Raw genomic sequence first — 19,380 nt, forward strand, 5'->3', positions numbered from 1 at the left:
CCCAAGGCTTTTTAAAAATCTATGCCATTCTATGCATGTGAGCAAAACAAAATCTGTGCGTCATAAATCGCATATCTTCCATGAACTGACCTTTGCACTTGGATGGTGTGTCCATTACAGCACAGACCAGTTTCCACAGGTTACGCTGCAGAAAGGATTCACCTTTAAGCTTGTTTTAACAGACAGAAAATAAAATATATTCAAAACAAAATTTGTGTCCCATCTTAAAAGTTATTTAAAGGATAATAAAGGCACTAACAGTTTGTGGTCTAGATTCACTCATAAAAAAAAAAAAAAAAATCAACCCCGAAAAAACACAATTCGGTTTAATAACAGGAATTAAATATGTCCATCAACTTGTTTGGTTTTATTATGTTTTAATCTTGTTTTCCATTTCCAGCATGTTTTTCCATAATTTTGTTCTGTTTTAGTTCAATGTCATTTATTTCTCTAAATAATCAGTGCAGACTACAGGGAATCACTGCCTTTTCTCTTGTCTTTCATGGTTACACATTTTTTTAATTTCCAGTTTGGATGTGAGGCAGAGTTCAAAATGGTTGAATAGAAATAACAACTGAAGCACACATATAAGGCATGGAGATTAGTAAGAGAGAGGTGTTTCAATACTGTGTCCCATATTGTTTTTAAGAGTAAGCAAGGTGCAGAGAGGTATTCTTTTAGTGTCAACTTCTCCCTTACCTTGGTGTGCTTTCCCATTAATCTCACTTAATGTTCACTGTGATCTGGAGACTCCATTCTACTTTTTTGGGTTAGTGGTGTCAGATGGGGTCATAGACCAGAAATACATGCGGACCAGAAGCAACTGAATCAGCCATTGACCACTAGTCGTCCAGCATTACTCGGTAAATAACACAAGCAGTTTGATGTTCTCAATTAAACAAACCACTTTTCATTCAGTGACTTGTGGAACTGAAATTGTGGGGCACTAAGCTCTCCTTGGTAAAGGGCTTCCAGAAAATATCCCAGCAAAATCCAAGCTGATATATAGTCTGGCTGAGCCAAGCTGAGATATAGTCTGCCTGAGCCAAGCTTGTTTTCCCCCCTCTTTGTTTCTCCTTTTCCTCCCTCTCTATATTTTTCACTCACATTCGTACCCTTCTCTCTTTTTTTCTCTTCACCTTTCCTTCTCTCTCTCTCTCTTCTACCGTGGATGTTGGCTCAGGTCCGAACCTGCTTGGCGGGCCCAGATCAGAGATCTCAGCTGCACTTGCAGGATTTGACAATCATGTTGGAGAGCTGTTCCACCTTGGGGGTTCGGCCCACATAGTAGAGGATAGTGAGAGGCTCCAGGTCCTGAGGCACGCAGCAGGGAGAGGCAGAGGCCTCGGGGTTTAGAGTGTTAAACAGGCTCAGAAGCTGTAGGGGTGGAAAGGACAGCAATATGTGAAATAATATGCATTTATTTCATTTTATTTAAAAAATCAAGGCATGGTTTCACTGGTACATTTTTTATTCCATACAGTATGCTCCTAGTACCACCCACTGTATGCACTTATCACTGTCAAGTTTGATGTGTATGTTTGTGTGTATCAACAGGTTGTATTGGTCTTGGTACCACTCACCGAACTGTGTGTGTTGTCAGCACTGCGAAGGTAAGGACAAGGCCCTGAGCAGAAGTTGGCATAGTAGCCTTTGGGCTCATGGATCCAACGCCAACCTAGGTCCCGGCGGAAATCAATATAGAGCTCCCTCACGCAGCAGTTTTCTTCATAATTACTGTGGATTGAAGAGAGCGGGGAAATGGTTATTTTTATATAGACGATTCATAAGAAAAAAACATGAAAACCAATTAAGGTTTTCTGTTTTTAACATTTCAAGAACACAAAGCTGTCTGTTAAATGGCAAGTATACCTTCCAAGAATTTGCTTTGAAGAGATTTACTTCAGGTGCTGAGTAATATTACTGCCAATTTGACTTCTCGCACTGAAAATGAATAGGGTTTTTTGTTGGTTCGTGAAAATGACAAATGCTCAAGATCGCTATCAGCAGTAAAGGTGTCCCCCGAGGGACAGTGAGATTACAGTTAATGGAACTATATTTGCTGCCTCAGAACAGCCAACCAATCATTGACCAATCCTTTTCAAATGTATTAAATAATTGGCTCCACTTTTGCTGGGCTGTTGCGATGGTGAAAGGGTCCATTTAAAAAAAAGAAATACATTTATAATAATTTTTATGAACTTTGCCTCTGGCATGACTACACGAGCTACGCCCCTGAACCCCAGAACCTGCACTTTTCACCAAATGAGAACTGGATACGTCAGAAACGCAACATGTTCTATATAAGGTGCTCTAGCAGTTATATTAACCACACAAGGCACTTAGCCTAATGCGTCACCAATTTCATAAGGTGATCATAAGCTAACCATAGCTAGCTTTACTGATCAGGGATTACGAGTGATCTCACAACAACCACAAAGTCATCTGAAGTAAACACATCGATTACCTTTGATAGCCACAATAATGAATACAAATAAATCAGAAGTTTTAGGAGCTAGAGCTGTAATGTCAAGTTTCATAAAAAAAAACATGGGGTGTGAGGTAAGAGCTGTCTTTAACCATGAATGACGATGAAGATAATTTATCCTAAAAGATCATTTACATAACATTTACATTTAACAAAGGTACATTATTTCTCTTCTTCTAAATATTTTGATTGAACAAAAATCAAGTTGGTAATTCAATCATCCCTTTTGCTCGTTATTTGTGAAGGGTGTCAAAATGAATGGGCAGCACTGAATATGTGGATGAGAACATGTAACATACGTTAAAATGTTAAAAAGTTTTCTATTATGCTTATGTTAATTCATTTTTATTTTATTGTATTATTATAGTTCGTTTTTAATATGTTGGCACTCTGAGATTCTTTTGAATGAAGAGTGCATTACAAATAAAATACATTATTATTTATTATTATGTGTACTTCTGTGAGAGTGTGAGGGGAGAGGGAGATACACAGAAGACTGGCCACCTTGCTAACTGGGCAAAAAGTGTCAGACGGGCTCCACTGAGAACTACTGAACTGGTCCTCTGGAGTTCTTTTGTGGTTTGCTTTATGACTGCACTTCTACCACTAACTGTGAAGGGCATGTTATGACAATTCTGAACTCTGAATTTCAGCAGTTGAATAAAAAGTTTAATAGAAACTGAACTTCATCAGTCAAAAAATATCCCTTGCTGTTTTCCACTCACCTTGTGGACAACTGTAGTGAAAGGTCTACCCAGTAGTTCTGGGGCCTTGGAAAAACCCCAGAGTAGGGGCTAAAATGTTGCTGTGGAACTGCTCTGGAGGAACTACAAAAGGGCTAGTTCATGCAGTGCAATGACAGACAAAAGGTCTTGTGGCATGAAAAGGTTCTCAGAATAGTGGGCAAAGGCCAAAACTGCCCCTTCTCACTAATTATGTTGAGCAATATTTGCTGTAGCATGAATATCTGGAGACTCGAATTCATGAGCTCTCTTAAGAGCAATGTTCCCATGGTAACTAGAGGCTGAGCAGCTCACTTGAAGCAGTAGTTTGTGTCCAGTGCCCGCTTGCGTCTCCGAGACGATGCCTGAGCATCCAACCTATGGGGTGGGAGCATCATGAGGATCAGGTGAGGCAGGAGCTGTTCTTTCTGCTTCTTCAGGTGCCCAAGGTCCCAGCGGCTATTCTCCTCATATTCACCTTCCGCTCCTGCAAAACACAGCACTGTCATTCTCCCTGCTTGATCAGTACATATACCTGTGGACCTTTAGCTCAGCACACCAAAAGGGCAAGTCTAAAAAGAGTTAGTAAATCAATCTTACCAAGACTAGCTGAGATGTGAACCATAATGTCCTTTCTCTCAGGAGAGGCCTATGCTGCTTTCTGCTCAGTTTTTCATTAATTTATTCTCATAAACTCTAATAAAATGTACTATCTATCTACTAATCTATTCTAGCCCTTTGATACCATACCATGTTGTTGTAGTCAGATTTAGTCAAAATCATGACCCCCCAAAACTTGCTGTTTGGTCATCCCTTTTGTAAATTTCAAAACAATCCCAGTATGAATTTACCTCAGATATAGTGTGGTAGCGCTTGACATGGTTGAAATAGTAAAGAATTAAATAATAATTATGTGTCAAATCAACAGATGTCTGCTAACCCTCCAAAGATTTCTGCTTCTAATAACAATTTAGTGCTTGAAAATGTTCTTTCATCAAAGAATCCTGCATTTGCAGTAATTACAAACTTTGCAGCATTACAGCTTGACTGGTTCTTCACTAAATAGGTCCTCATTTGGACCAGTGGTCTCTGTTTTGTTGTAGGATCAAATTGGCTCCAGCCAAGTGCTGTCCACAGGGCATGTCAATAGTAAATATGTTATAGTTATAATAAAATGGAGTTATAGCCTTCCTTGTTCCAAGATTCCTTTTACTCTGTACAAATTACATACTATATCAGCACCAAGTACCCCCAAACATCATATCTCCAATATCGTGCTTGAGAGACGGTGTCAGACATGGCTGTTCCTTTCATTCTCCTTATTCACGTCGCGGCCATATTGAAAACGAAAACGAGGCTTGGTTGGGTAACCCGGAAGTCATTCTCAACGATACGAAGAGTAATGATGGACGGAGAATGGACCACAAATCTTCTGCCCTTGCCCCCTATAACCGCAGGCATTAATAGATTATTTTTTGCAACTCACCGTCAGCATCATGTTTATTTACTTGGCTATTATATATTCATACCATGTGTGTGCCAGAATACTGTAGAAGCTCAGAACGTGAGCAACCTTTGAACAGCCTCTGAACGTGAGGAACTCTTTTGCCTTAAAGTAACAGTATTTAGCAATTGTACTTTAGGGTAAGGGTTAGGATTAGCAATCTAACCTTAAAATAACAGCTTAAAAAAATTGGGGCGCTACAATGACGTTTAATATGAAGAATGGCCTCTGTGCTATTGCCATACCAGGGTCCGTAGGCATATTACTGCGTTATGTAAATTTGCCTTAAGACGCCCGGTTACTACTGTCTGCCGAACTAGTAAGTAGCTTATTTGCCGTCTTGCTTTGTCTTGTGTTGCACTTGCTTGATGTTTGACTGTGTTAGGAAAGTCGTTGACTCACTAGTTTGTCATAGTGTCAAAGTAAGCAAATTTCAACAGGTTTCGCTAGGTTTAGCCGCTAGCATCTCGTTAGCGATTCGCAATTCCTCCCTTCTGCTGCTTTAACATCTAACTTAGCTACCTTGACCATGTAGGGGATCTCATTCTTTCTCATGGAGGGAAATGCCCTCGCTCTCACACTTGCCCTGTCACTCTCTCTCTTTCTGGCTGCAAAAGCATTGTTATCCTCAAGATCATCCCGGTTAGAGAAAAAAAGATGCCATGAATCACCTGTCATTTTACACATTTTTGACTTATTCGTGCTTGCAATTCTGACAGTATAACTTAGCTGCCATTTGCTAGCTAGCCAAGTAAATAAACATGATGCTGACGGTGAGTTGCAAAAAAGAATCTATTAATGCCGCGGTTATAGAGGGCAAGGGCAGAAGATTTGTGGTCCATTTTCCGTCTATCATTACTCTTCGTAACGTAGAGAATGACTTCCGGTTGGGTAACCCAACCAAGCCTCGTTTTCGTTTTCAATATGGCCGCGTTTGAATAAGGCGAATTGGCCAGTCTCAGACATGCTCTTCCTTTCATTGGCCAGTCTCACACATGGCTCTTCCTTTCATTGGCCAGTCTCAGACATGCTCTTCCTTTCATTGGCCAGTCTCACACATGGCTTTGTCTTTGAAACTCTGCCTGGAAGGCCAGCATTCCAGAGCCTCTTCACTACTGAAGAACATGACCTCTTCACTGCTGATGATGAGTATATTACTCTATTTCAGTTTTCATTTTGAAAATGTAATGGGCTCTTCATCCAAAGATCACTGTGCACATGCTTCCTCGAGACAATTCAAATTCATTAAACATACAATTATAGAATGAATGCATTGATTTTTAAGCATTTCTTAAAAAGGGGTATTATGGAGTTTTCCGCTAAAATCACGATGCTTACTAGCTGATCGCCAACAGATTTGTCTAGCTTGCTAAATGCTGTGTGGTGGAGATGTAGTCATCTGCCATACACCACTCAGGACATTGGGTAGTATGGAGAAGAATTCATGCTACACTACTCAGGACATTGGGTAGTATGGAGAAGAATTCATGCTACACTACTCAGGACATTGGGTAGTATGGAGAAGAATTCATGCTACACTACTCAGGACATTGGGTAGTATGGAGAAGATTTCATGCTACCCTGAAATGCAAACACACCGTTGGGATGAGGGGGTAAACAATAGCCACAACATATTGTTTAACAGTGTGATACCTATCTTAACTGGACGCTTTCAGGATGGATTACTGTCCCTACTTAATGCCAAAAGCTTGAATGACATTATCCCTTCATTACCCCCCAATGACGTTTACCTATCCGGCTCACGGAGAGCAGTACACGTGCATCTGTACCTACTGCAAGGACATGTCAACAGACACTGAGCGGCTCCGCTGCCACCAGACACCTGAACACTGTAGAAGCAGTATGGCATGTGTGAAGCATTATGTATTAGATGAGGGGGGGTTGCTGATGGCCCTTGCTGCATGGAACAATATATTCACTATCGATGATGACCAGGAGCCAATAGTGGAGCAGTGACCGTACAGGCAAACAGACAGTTGCTCCTGTAGCAGCATAGCTGCCTGGGTGAACAGCGTACTTCATAGTAGTAATTCCAAGCTGCTGAGTTTGGAAAATTCACAGTGCATTTCCTGACCCAAGGGGTCAATACACTGGCTTCAGGGTGTGCTGCCTTATGAAAACGAGTTTCTTATAGCCTGCAGTATTTTTTTTTACTATTGTTACATTTGCTATTTATGTGCAATATCAACAGAGGTTGAGTTTGATGGTTCATTGTTTATTTATTTACATATAAAAACAAACATTTATTTTACGGCTCTTTAATTATTTGTAAATATATACACAGCTATGAAAACATGGACAGTTTAGCATTTACTTCGGGCACCACCCTCTCCCTGTGAGTCCTGATGTGGGTTCAGATGTGGGTGGCGGCTGTGTTGCAAACCAAGCACCTAGGATTATTAGGCCTCAAGACTGTTTTCAGGGAAGGCCGTTCCACTTCCCAGCCTGTTGGCAAGAATGGCCTTCTGCAGGTCTTGGATGTAGTTGTAGTTCTTTGTCTCTTTCAAGGTGTAGCCATTACGGCTCTAGGATTACTTATTGTAGTACCGTCAGTACCTTGAAGAGGAAATGCAGTTTGTAGTACAGTCAAGTTCAGTTCAGTTCAAACAGTCCTAAAAACTGTATGATTTATTTTGGGTAGTACACAACTGTTATAGTAGTTTTGCAGGAAGGCAGTGGTTATAATAATAATAATAATAATAATGGATTTTATTTGTATAGCACACTTTAAAATACAAAGAAATCTCAAGGTGGTTGTGGTGATTGTAATCAAATCCTACAAGCAAATTTTGCATTTATATACAGGTGGGCTGTAGGCAAACCACTTTACCGCATACACGAGGATGTGATTTTGGAAATTATCCAAATCTGAAGTTGTCCTGTTTGGGGGAAAAAAGGCATTGTCAGTGACATACGTCTCACTGCAACATAAGACTTAATTTCAAGCCCAGTCTCTTGCATGCAAATGAAAAGTTGGATCAAACAGCAATTCTGATGTGCCAAACATACAGGCCTAAGCACCAGATTTGCACACAAAACAGGAACATGGAGAATCAGCTTCAGTAGCACAATACTTCACTGTGTTTATGTCAACTGGAGTTATTTCAGAAATATTTGGTTTGTAATGGTTCTACAGGACACTGACAGATCAAATGTAGAAATGTGAACAAAGCGCTCATGTAGTATGTATACATACTGTATATGGCCTGACTATAGAGTCATACCTGAAGGGGATTCACTTCCCTCAACCAGCACTTATCAAGAATGATGGCAATACATTCCTGGTGAGCTGCTGTACAATGTAACTACATCATATGTGCAGAGTGGAGTGAGTTCATTAACAGCACCAGAAAACCTTCGTAATGGTTATGGTGTGTGTAATGGTTTAAATGACCTTACTCGGGTCCTGCTCACAGCAACCAGAATCCCACATGTGTTGATGTGTAGGACACCATGCCACATCATCTGCAACAATAGAACATTATATGCTCAATATACATACATAATATACTGTCCTGGATACAGACACAACGCATATCTGCATTGGTAACTGTTTCAGAGTATTTGCATATCTGCATTGGTAACTGTTTCAGAATAATTGCATATCTGCATTGGTTACTGCAGGCACATAGCGAGTCTATGCAGATTGTCGACATGAGTGATGTTGGAACTTTTCCCAACCAATTCATCCTTGCAAACAACATTTTTGTTCTTCATGCTGCATGCTGCAACCAGAAAACGAGAGTAGAAAACAAATCAAACTGGAAATAAAAAATGTTCATTCAGTAAAACAATGTCTCACAGTCTCAGATGTAAGGCAGACTCACCTGCATTGGAACACACCAACTTGTTCTGTTTCCTTACCCAGTAGTTGAACACTTTGGCTAGGACACTCTTCATCCCTGATTCAAAAGATAACTAGGTCATATTCACAACTTACAATGTCCTGAAAGACAAACGCTAACAACAAATCACAGTCAAACTCATCCGTAATGCTAGATTCAGGTGGAAGCGGTGGTTCTGTGTGTGTCTTGTTGGGAGTAGGCTAGATGTAACCAAGGCCCAAGTCAGTATATGTATAGTTACAGCTCTACATAGCATGACATTTAGTGACAGCAACCAACGCACTTATTACCAGTACCGTTGTTTGAAGTAAGCAAGTATGCTGACATCACCTGGAGATGTCCAGTTAGCATCTAAACCTCTGTCAAAATGGGCTGACTTGGCTCCTGATCAAACTAGTGAGTTCATATTACTTACTAGTCAGACAGCAAGAAGGCCAGCTCGGTGTGTCTTGCATCTTTGCAGCTCTCACCAATGAATAAAAGCCAATCCAAGATGTACTCTGGTCTGGTCTCTTCCTCGCTTCCTCTGATGTCTTCTTCGGTCTCTTCATCTGTGCCATGATGTCCATACAGAGAACACCACGCTAGCATCTTCTTATAGCTAGCTGAAATCCCATATGGAGGGAAAGTGAAAACCTACGCCCCTAGTGGTTGTGTTCCTATCGGAGAGCAGATTACGTGTAAAATCCCATAGACCAAATTTTCAACATATTGCTACGAAGCCATATCAGTGAAGTTATCTACCAAAAATATGTTTCAGGTTTGTACAGTAATAACTTATTAACTGTGAAAATTTCAAGCTAAATTTTGGATTAAATGAATGTCTTGCTTCTTTCAAAATGTGCTCCTTTTGATTCATAAACAGACAAGTCAAGTCACACGCCCTGCTCACCGTAGCATATGTCTTGTCCTTTATGCTAGCCATGACACCATCTCCTCTGGTACATACTTCTGTCGTCTGACTTTGAGTGGATTCTGTGATCTTTGATGTCGTTAGGAGGGTAAAGTAATATTTTTGCTACATGGGACCTAACTAAAGCGAACTACTCAGCGCATACTTCATAGCAAAATTCAACCTTCAGGTAATACTAACATTATCTAGAAGAAGATAAATATATCATTATTTTTTTGTGATTGACGTCACAATTGAAGAACAAAATATGATGTCACTTGTAGGTCTATAGTTCCTGCATTGCAATGGAAACATAAAGGCTAATTAGGGGGCTGTTCTTGTAAATGTTTACACCAGTGTTTGGTGACATACATACATCATTTGGTAATATTGTCTTGAACGTCATGCTACCGTGTTCATTACAGTCACAGCATATGTTATGGCTACATATGAAATGGTTGGGAATAGACAGACAGCTTCCTCTTTGCAAATTAACAGACACCACCTAGACCTCTTGGGCAGATCAAAAATATTGAGGTTGTTTTTTTTTTAAAGTTGTTTGTTGTCCAATGAACCATACAATGACTATAGGCATGGCCAATTATAAAACTGAACTATCTTAAAAACGAGTGTTGAGTAAATATAAGTAAATATAATTCTGTCAAATTGTCCTACCTTATCAAAATGTCCTATGAGAGCACAAATGTATGTCAAATGTGACTTTTTTAAAGTTTTATTTTGGGGCTTTTCTAACCTTTATTTCTAGGTGAGTAGAGACCAGACAGGACAGTGAGTCAGAGACTTTGGGAGTGGGCTGGGGAAATGACCTCATGAACCTGGGTCCCTGGGGGTTCGGGACCTGTGTATGATGTGGGACGTTGACGCAACACCTGTTTGCCAACTGAGTTCATCTGTTTGTTTTCCTCAAACACACCCCCTGTTTGCTGGAAAACTGTGATTGGACAGTGATTACATTTTGGTGGTACAATTTCAGCTTGTATTTGATCAAAAATGAAAATGATCTGATAGAGCATTAGGAGAAAAGAAAAGATGCCCATTGTATTTCAATTTGGTATGACACAATTTCATCATTCAATTATGTGTAATATAATCAACTGTTATTGTTTTTCTGGTTGGTAGCTGAACAAGGTCCATTAATTGATGACTTTGCTTTTGGTTGAGAAAGATTTTCTTCATGTAACAATGAAAAACAATGTCTGTTATGTATTGCATTTCCACATGGCATGCTTTCTATGTCATGATTGTTTTTCCTCTCATCACAAAGTGGTGTTTGCATTTCAGGGTGGCATTAAATCCTCTCCTTAGGGTTAGTTTCAGTTTGGTGTCTTAATTGGCCCAACAGATAAGATCATCTTATCCAGTAAGCTTTTCAAGGCAGCTTTTCTGCTGAAAGAATATAAAAATTATTGCGGGGTAAAAATAGTATATTGTCATACTAAGTCCCCAAAAGGCATTTAATGAAAAGTGCATTTTTAAAGTTTAAAGGAATCTGCCTTGTATGTTTGCCCATCTATTTATACTGTAGGTCAACTTAATTCACCTTTACAATAGAATAAGCCTAAACTTTACAATAGAGTAAGCCTCAACTTGAAATAACATTTTGTTTCTGCTAGTTTTATGTAGGCTGCGTCAGCTTATAGCCTAGATAAACTATTCTCAAGAAAAACAACAATCCTTCAACAAAATGTGAACTTTGATAACCTCTGTTGTAAACACAAAATAGGGTTCAATCCATGCCTACGACCTTGGTCTAACCATTCAATTCATGTAGCCATGCATTATTTAAAAAATGTACTCCAAATATTTTTTAAACAATGAATGATCACACTTGGCTCATCTCATGCATTAATATCTCACTGAGTCGTGTACCTCAGTTTGCCTTTCCAGGCCGCTCTCTCTCTCCTCCGTCTGCTCAAGCACTCTACCCATGATGGCCAAAACAGGACTTCTCCCTGGGGAGGTGTCACCACTGGATACCAGTGCCCTTCCTTCATTTCATGCTGAGTGGATGAGGATCTGCAGCAGCCCTGCATTCCTCTTCCAGTTCAGTGAAATCCCTTGCATAGATGGGTGAGTGCTCCAAAACCCCCTTGCACCCCAGAGGGGCCCAGAAGCTAAGTAAGATAGCAGACCATGCAGGATCGGACTATCTCAATTGCTGTCCTTTCTGCATCTCACTGCAAAAATCCCAGCTAAAGATAAAATAGTCCCAGAACCAGTTTCACACTATTCTCAAATGTAGTTCCACAATTCTTAATCATTAAACCACTCCAGTTCAAAATGGCATATAATATACAGTAATATTTGTCCCGACGTGGTCGAACATTTCCCCCACACTGAGAGAAGGTGAGGGGAAAAGCTAGTTACCAAGACCTTGGCTAAATATAACATTTTTATTTTACAGGATGCAACACAAACAGGAACAAAACTTACTTTCCTTCAAATGATCTTGGATTGGATATGTTTTAGGCTATAATGAATCATAGAGATTTGATATGTTTCAGGCTATAATTAATCATAGAGATTTGATAATCAGGGAAAACAGCTCAAAAGGCTTACTGATTACTACAGAGGTAAATAATTAGCAATATTTGATATAATCTTTAGATATTCTCAAACACATGGGCAGCAATGGGCCATTGATTTAATTACTCTTGGTTTCATTGACACTGTCTTTGTACATTATCTTATTACAAACAAGAAAACATTCTGTTGAATAAGTAATCATTCTTACCTTTAAACTTGACATCTAGTACCTCATTGACATTTTCAGTGATGTCACCGTTGGGATTGAAGGTGTGGCATGGGCAGTGGACACTGATCTCCAGACCCAGGTTAGAGTCTGTGGAAAATTCAGTTCAAATTCTAAAGTCAAAGACAAAGTTTGGAAACGAGCTAAGGCTCAACCAAGTGGCCTCTTGTGATGCAGAACACGCTTTGCTATTGGTGATTCCATTCACTCATATCTTTAAATAATATAACTATATGTGACCAGCCAGAAAAACCCGGCGTGAGTCACAATATCACCCTATTCTATTGAATGGAATAGTTTTCAGTTAACAGGTGTGCCTTATCAAGAGTTCATTTGTGGAATTTCTTTCCTTCTTAATGTGTTTGGGACCATCAGTTGTGTTGTGCAGAGGTAGGGTTGGTATAGTGAATAGCCCTATTACCAACTACCGTAATTTCCGGACTATTGAGCGCACCTGAATATAAGCCTCACCCACTGAATTTTAAAAAAATAATTATTTTTAACATAAATAAGCCGCACATGTCTATAAGCCGCAGGTGCCTACCGGTACATTGAAACAAATGAACTTTACACAGGCTGAAATGAATATCAAAAGTAATACAATAGTGATGCATATTATTAGTTTTGCCAGTTACGATAAGTGCACTGTTGCTTTAAGAGAGCACAGTTGCAAGAGTCAATCAGAAGCTAGAACGTTAGATTGAAGACAGCGAGATAGAAGAAAGAGGCTAGTTTGAAACCAGTGAGCTTAAGAACTTGAAAAGACTGGATTTGTATTGTTGTAAAAAAAAAAAAAATTCTAAAGTGTTTTGAGTTGTGTTCTGTCTACGCCGGTAGACTGTGGTTAAGACCAAGAGTTGCCTCTGCTGCAGAGGATACATTCATTACAGTTACCAGCCTCATTAACATCACCTCAGATTAGAGCCCAAATGAATGCTTCACAGAGTTCAAGTAGCAGACACATCGATCTCAACATCAACTGTTCAGAGGAGATCGTGTGAATCAGGCCTTTATGGTCGAATTGCTGCAAAGAAGCCACTACTGAGGAAGAATAACAAGAAGAAGAGAATTGCTTGGGCCAGGAAACACAAGGACATTAGAGCAGTGGAAATTTGTACTTTGGTATGATGAGTCCAAATTTGAGATTTTTGGTTCCTACCGCCATGTCTTTGTGAGACGCAGAGAAGGTGGTTTCTGCATGTGTGGTTCCCACCGTGAAGCATGGAGGAGGAGGTGTGGTGGTGTAGGGGGTGCTTTGCAGGCAACACTTTATTCAAAATGCAAGGCACACTTAACCAGCTTAGCTACCACAGCATTCTACAGCGACATGCCATCCCATCTGGTTTGCGCTTTTTTTTTTTTTTTTCAACAGGACAATGACCCCAAACACACCTCCAGGCTATGTAATGGCTATTTGACCAAGAAGGAGAGTGCTGGAATGCTGCGGCAGATGACCTGGCATCCACAATCACCCGACCTAAGATGGACCGCAGAGAGAAGGAAAAACAGCCAACAAGTGCCCAGCACCTCTGGGAACTCATTCAAGACTTTTGTAAAACCATTCCAGGTGACTATCTCATGAAGCTGATTGAGAGAATGCCAAGAGTGTGCAAAGCTGTCATCAAAGCAAAAGGTGGCTACTATGAAGAATCTAAAATATAAAACATATTCTGGTTTAACACTTTTTTATTTACTACATAAATCCATATGTGTTCTCTTATAGTTTTGATGTCTTCAATCAAGGCACCAGCCTGTGTTACAAGGTGCCAAACTGTTTTTGAACCCCTTAGAGATTTCTGAAAAACTGTACTGATGAAATATGAAATATGTACTGGAATATGATGAGATGTTCATCGAAGTCATAAAAACTGATAAAGAGAAGCCAGTGGAACAGTTATTTACACAAAAACAGTTTGACAAAAAAAAAGCATGCAAAGAGCTCCAGCGGAAAGTACAGGCCAGTCAGCAGCAACTCAATGTATACGCCAAACAAGGTTGCTTTGGCAATTGTGCGGAATGGGAAGCCATTCACAGATTGTGTTGTGACCAAAGAACTATTCTCAAATAAAGACAAGATAATCAAAAGACTAAAAGACATGCTAAGGTCAGCAAGAACTGTTCACAATCGTACCACCATGATGGCTTTGTCTTCCACCTTCCCATCCAAGACAAAGCTTTTTCACAAGAGAATGTTTTTAACATTTACTAACATACGTGGACCAATTGCTCATACACTATGTTTAGGGTGTGTGTTGCCTAAAACCATGTTGCACTATAGTTTACACAGTACACCTGTACAAACACACTTCATCCACAAGGGGGCACCAGCTTGCTGCTTGGTTACCTGTGGGGCTAGCTATTGGAGGCCATGATGCAAGACAGATGGTGGATTTCAGTAAGAACGCACGGCCGGTCGGCTGAGTGTTGAGGAGTCTAGCTACATGTGAGGCCCCTTTCCTGGTTCTGGATTTACTCCGTATTGCACACGTCTGTTTCCACACGCCCTACACACGCTTGCTCAATTTGGTAAAGCACTACAATTGTGTCATCATTGTATCATGGGAAATGGAATTGTTTCAATCTACCATAATGCAGCGCTATTCACCACTTTTTGGACATAGGTGCCTGCTAAATCCCTTAACCATGACCTTAACCAATCACCAAATAGAGACAAGTGTTTGCTAAATCCCTTAACCATAACCATAACCTTAACCAATCACCAAATCATCATCATCATCATCATCATCATCATTGTTTATTCAGGGAGAATTGACTGAGCACAGGGCTCTTTAAATAGAGACGTGTTTGCTAAATCCCTTAACCATAACCATAACCTTAAAGTGGCATTATGTAGGAATTGTACTTCAGGGTTAGGGTTAGGATTAGCAGTTTTACCTTAAAATAACAGCTTAAAAAAAATTGGGGCGCTACAATGACGTTTAATATGGAGAATCACCTCCATGCCATTGCCATACCAGGGTCCGTAGGCATATTACTGCATTATGTAAATTTGCCTTAAGACGCCCGGTTACTACTGTCTGCTGAACTAGTAAGTAGCTTATTTGCCATCTTGCTTTGTCTTGTGTTGCACTTGCTTGATGTTTGACTGTGTTAGGAAAGTTGTTGACTCACTAGTTTGTCATAGCGTCAAAGTAAGCAAATTTCAAGAGGTTTCGCTAGGTTTAGCCGCTAGCATCTCGTTAGCGATTAGCAATTCCTCCATTGTGCTGCTTTAACCAATCACCGAATAGAGACAGTGCACAAAAATTAAAAAGGCAATCTTTCCCGTAGACTTACATGCAGAATTGACTATATTCACTATGTTATCTTACCTTGAACTATCAGAAATATATGAAAGTGATAGAGAGAAATATTTACACTTACTCATCCAGTTGGTCGTCAACTGGATGAAGTCGTTCAACATTAGTCTCATCAGTCTCTGAATAAACCCAATAAATGTTTAGAAGTCCACAGACTGCCAGTTCCCGGTAAGCACACACATAAGTGATAGGGTATGATAGGGTAAGAGGTATTCCAGTGCACCCACCTCTGTTGGTGAGCCATTCCCTCACTGTCTCAGTCACATCAAAGGACACCCACTCCGGAGCCCCTTTGGTCAAGACGTTCTTTCCCCCAATATAGCGCTGTTTGGCTATGTGTTCATCCTGCCGAAGGATCTGGAAATGGGACCAAGATACAGTTGACAAAAATGCAGCAGGACACAGTCCCATCATGAGATACATAGATCTGTTTCAAGTTCAAAGTAAGGCAGTGTACTATAATGTTGACATACAAATTCAATATTTTTCCTCAAGTGTAGGTTTTGTGCTGAAATGTTTTAATAAAATAAGGTATTCATGTTGTCCAGTAAGAATGAATGATACACACACACAGACAACAACAACACAAATCCCCATTGAGTGTCCATTCATTGCCAACAGGAACATCCATCACTGCATAATGTTGTTGATATCTTTACAGCTGGGGTTCCCTCCTCTGATAGAATATTGTTTTTCTTTGCCGTCCTGATATATTCCAGAGGTTTTTTTCTTTGACTACTCAAAGGAAAATGACTCATAAAACCCTTCGTAATGATATTCTTCTCCCCCATGTACCACTGTTTGGCAATGAGCGTATTCTAGCCAAGGATCGTCTACTACAGTGGAGACACAGATGACCACGGTGCACGGGGACAAAGTGCCATCATCAACTAGATGGGTTTGAAAGTTAAAGGATTCAAAGAAAATGCCCCTCATGCTGAAGGAAATACACACACAGTTCCAGACATCACTCCAGCCAGAGATGTCTGAGCTAGACACTAAAGGATGGACTCAGCCAAAATGTTCTCGTCTCTCTCATGGAAAAAGTGACTCTGTGTGTGTGTGTGTGTGTGTGTGTGTGTGTGTGTGTGTGTGTGTGTGTGTGTGTGTGTGTGTATTCGCACATGCACGGCTATTTGGAGGGGGGCGGGGGGGGACTGAATGGATACTTGAGCATATTACATATTTTTGTATGATGATGCATATTGTGATTTTGTAGGATAGTTGGTTATTGGCATATTGGGAATTAAAAGAATCTTCCTAATTGTGACGATACAAAATCAATCCTGACTGTAAGGTTTTCCCTTTTCTATTGGAGGGAGGGGGGGGGTAGAGAGGGTTTCTCGGATCAAATACAGTTGAGGAGGCTGTCCCACCGGAAAAAAAACAACAACAAAAAACCCCGTCTGGCCCATGATCTAGCGTGAGCTGAGATGTCAGTGTCAGTGCAAGCAGCCATAGCAGGACACTGAAGGGTAATACACAGGAGTGTGACACTGATATGTGCCCTCTTTTGAAAACAAGTCACCACATTCTGGACCATCTGCAGAAGTTTCATGCATATCGAGTAGCAACACAAGAGACAAGGCAAGAGCTGAACATGGCATACGCAAGCAGTTAGGTAGTGTCTTCAGTCAAATGGTCTTTATAGTGTAGATAGCAAAATAGCAGTTAGGTAGTGTCTTCAGTCAAATACAGCCTAATGCTCTTTATAGTGTAGATAGCAAAAGAGGAGTTAGGTAGGATCTTAAGATAGAGCCTATTGTTATGTAGTACAATAGTATGACTGGAAAACACATGCCAAATTAAACATTAGCTCATCATAAGATGTAATACATTTAACATTTAACACATACAACATAGGTAACATATACAGTGCCTTCACAGTCACAAGATGTTTTATACAAAATAGACACAGAATACATATAACAAACCTCATTCATTCGATTGAATGACTAAACAGAACTTGATATGGCAATGATATTTCAATGTTTATTTCACATGAAGTCCTGTTCATAGCTCACAGAGTTGAACTTTCAAGATTACCAAGCAAAGTCACCTCATTATTTCGCTGCAGTAAACATACAGTTACAGACTTTTCCTTGTAGTCTAGCGTATTAAAAAGGTTTCAGCCTTAGTTCTATCTTCAAACTTGGTTGTATACGGACAGAGAATTCTTTTCTAAATCGAAGGACTGACTTTGCAGGAGACTGAAATGTCATCATCTCGCTGAAGTGGCTTCATTGAGTACGTTTGGGAAACTGGTCTCCTAACTAGCTAAATATATAGCAATGTATACAATGCAAGTGATGGACTATTGTAAATCTTTGGACATGGGTCTTTCGATTCCACTCATGCTACTCTTCGTTCTGTTTGGCTATCCTGTAATAACTAGCTACTGCAGGTGTGCTGTCTGATGACAGCTAGTGTAGTAGTGGAGAGGAGTGAAGTGCTTGAATGAAAGTTGTACGAGCCGCATTTAAGTTGATTGTAAAGTGTGCACCCTCTTCAGGTGGTGAGGGTGCTGGCCTATAAATTGCCGTGATTTGTGCATGGCGGGAGGAAGGTGGGTGACGGAGCAATACCGTTATTGACCTCAGCCAGTTCGGTCAAACGCAGCCAGCTCAGACAGCTCAGACAGTTCGGTCAAACACAGCCACGGACTATGGCCTTCTCAACTGGAAGCCTTGGCCTAATCCTGGACTGAATGAATTTATGTTTCTAGTTTATTTTTTGTTACAATAAAACAGTTGGAAAACACAACAGAAAACACGACCTTTTGGGATTTATTCAAGAGACCTGGCTGCGAGTCAGACCAACCTGCACCGCACTCTCCAGGTGGTAACCACAGAAGGGCTTAGAGGAAAAACCTGAGTATTGCCACTACAAAAGTCTACAAGGTTAAAGTTCAATATTGTAACAGACTTCACTATGAATAACCTGATATGTAATTATCCCCTCAGGGCTTGCTGTAGCTGGGAAAAGGCTTTATACATGTGCTGTTGTTTTTGTATAGCTCTCGGTTTCTCTCCCTCCCTCCTGGACACGTCCAAGTTCCAATTCATTCTTTAGCTAATTCCAAGTCTAGGCACTTGGTTCCAATATAAACAACAATCAGTATTGATGTTAACACTAATTGTCACCCAGGCATCTTTTAAGCATTTTTATGTTTGCATTTTTCAGTCCAAATTGACTCTTTGCAGCAGCATCTGCCAGTGCTTCTACTGTGGTGCATGGTGCATGGTGAGCAGGTAGAGGACGTGGGGGCTACAAGCTGAAGAAAGTGTAGAAGGGTGCGCGGAAGCTCAGATAGCTAAGCAGCTGTCAGAAATGTGTCATGAGTAAAATAATGAAAACAGAATCGTAGAGCCATAGTTATTTTAGATAAGGCTACTTTCAAACTATGTTTAGAAGAGAAAATGCAGAAGTGCAGAGAACTGAGGTGTTGAACAAAGGGGATAAACAAACCTCCCAGACAAAGTTTTAGGTCCCCAAAAAAGATGGAAAAGGAGCATTGTCACCCAATAATACATAAATCAGTAAAACATCAACAATTGCTAGTTAATTTTAATGTTTATAAATTATGGTTAGCAAAATAACAGTGGGCCAATAATATTTGTCCACCACACAACCTTTTGCTCACCAAAATATAGAGCTAGTGTGTAGCTAATTGACATGCTACGTGCTACTGTACTTTTGGAATGCATAGGCTACCCCACTAGTGCTTTTTTGCCCAACTTTATCAAGGGAGGCTTAATGGGATGCTGAACTTGAAACAGTGTTTCTATCTGTTGGTTTTGGTTTGTGTGTATTTG

At 40.2% G+C, this 19,380-nt stretch overlaps 1 protein-coding gene across 1 annotated transcript in view; it reads right to left on the reverse strand.

The window, feature by feature from the left end:
* Positions 1 to 228: 228 nt before the first annotated feature.
* tgfb3 (transforming growth factor, beta 3) overlaps positions 229 to 19,380 on the reverse strand; it is a 39,464-nt gene continuing 20,312 nt past the window's right edge. The window contains exons 3-7 of the mRNA XM_012838061.3: positions 15,793 to 15,922; positions 12,228 to 12,335; positions 3,526 to 3,697; positions 1,584 to 1,737; positions 229 to 1,377 (exon numbers count right to left, since the gene is read on the reverse strand). Coding sequence (XP_012693515.1) covers positions 1,219 to 1,377; positions 1,584 to 1,737; positions 3,526 to 3,697; positions 12,228 to 12,335; positions 15,793 to 15,922 — 723 coding nt within the window. The 3' untranslated portion in view covers positions 229 to 1,218. The remainder of the gene's footprint in view (positions 1,378 to 1,583; positions 1,738 to 3,525; positions 3,698 to 12,227; positions 12,336 to 15,792; positions 15,923 to 19,380) is intronic.

Source organism: Clupea harengus, chromosome 14, assembly GCF_900700415.2.
Source record: "Clupea harengus chromosome 14, Ch_v2.0.2, whole genome shotgun sequence".
Classification (NCBI taxonomy): domain Eukaryota; kingdom Metazoa; phylum Chordata; class Actinopteri; order Clupeiformes; family Clupeidae; genus Clupea; species Clupea harengus.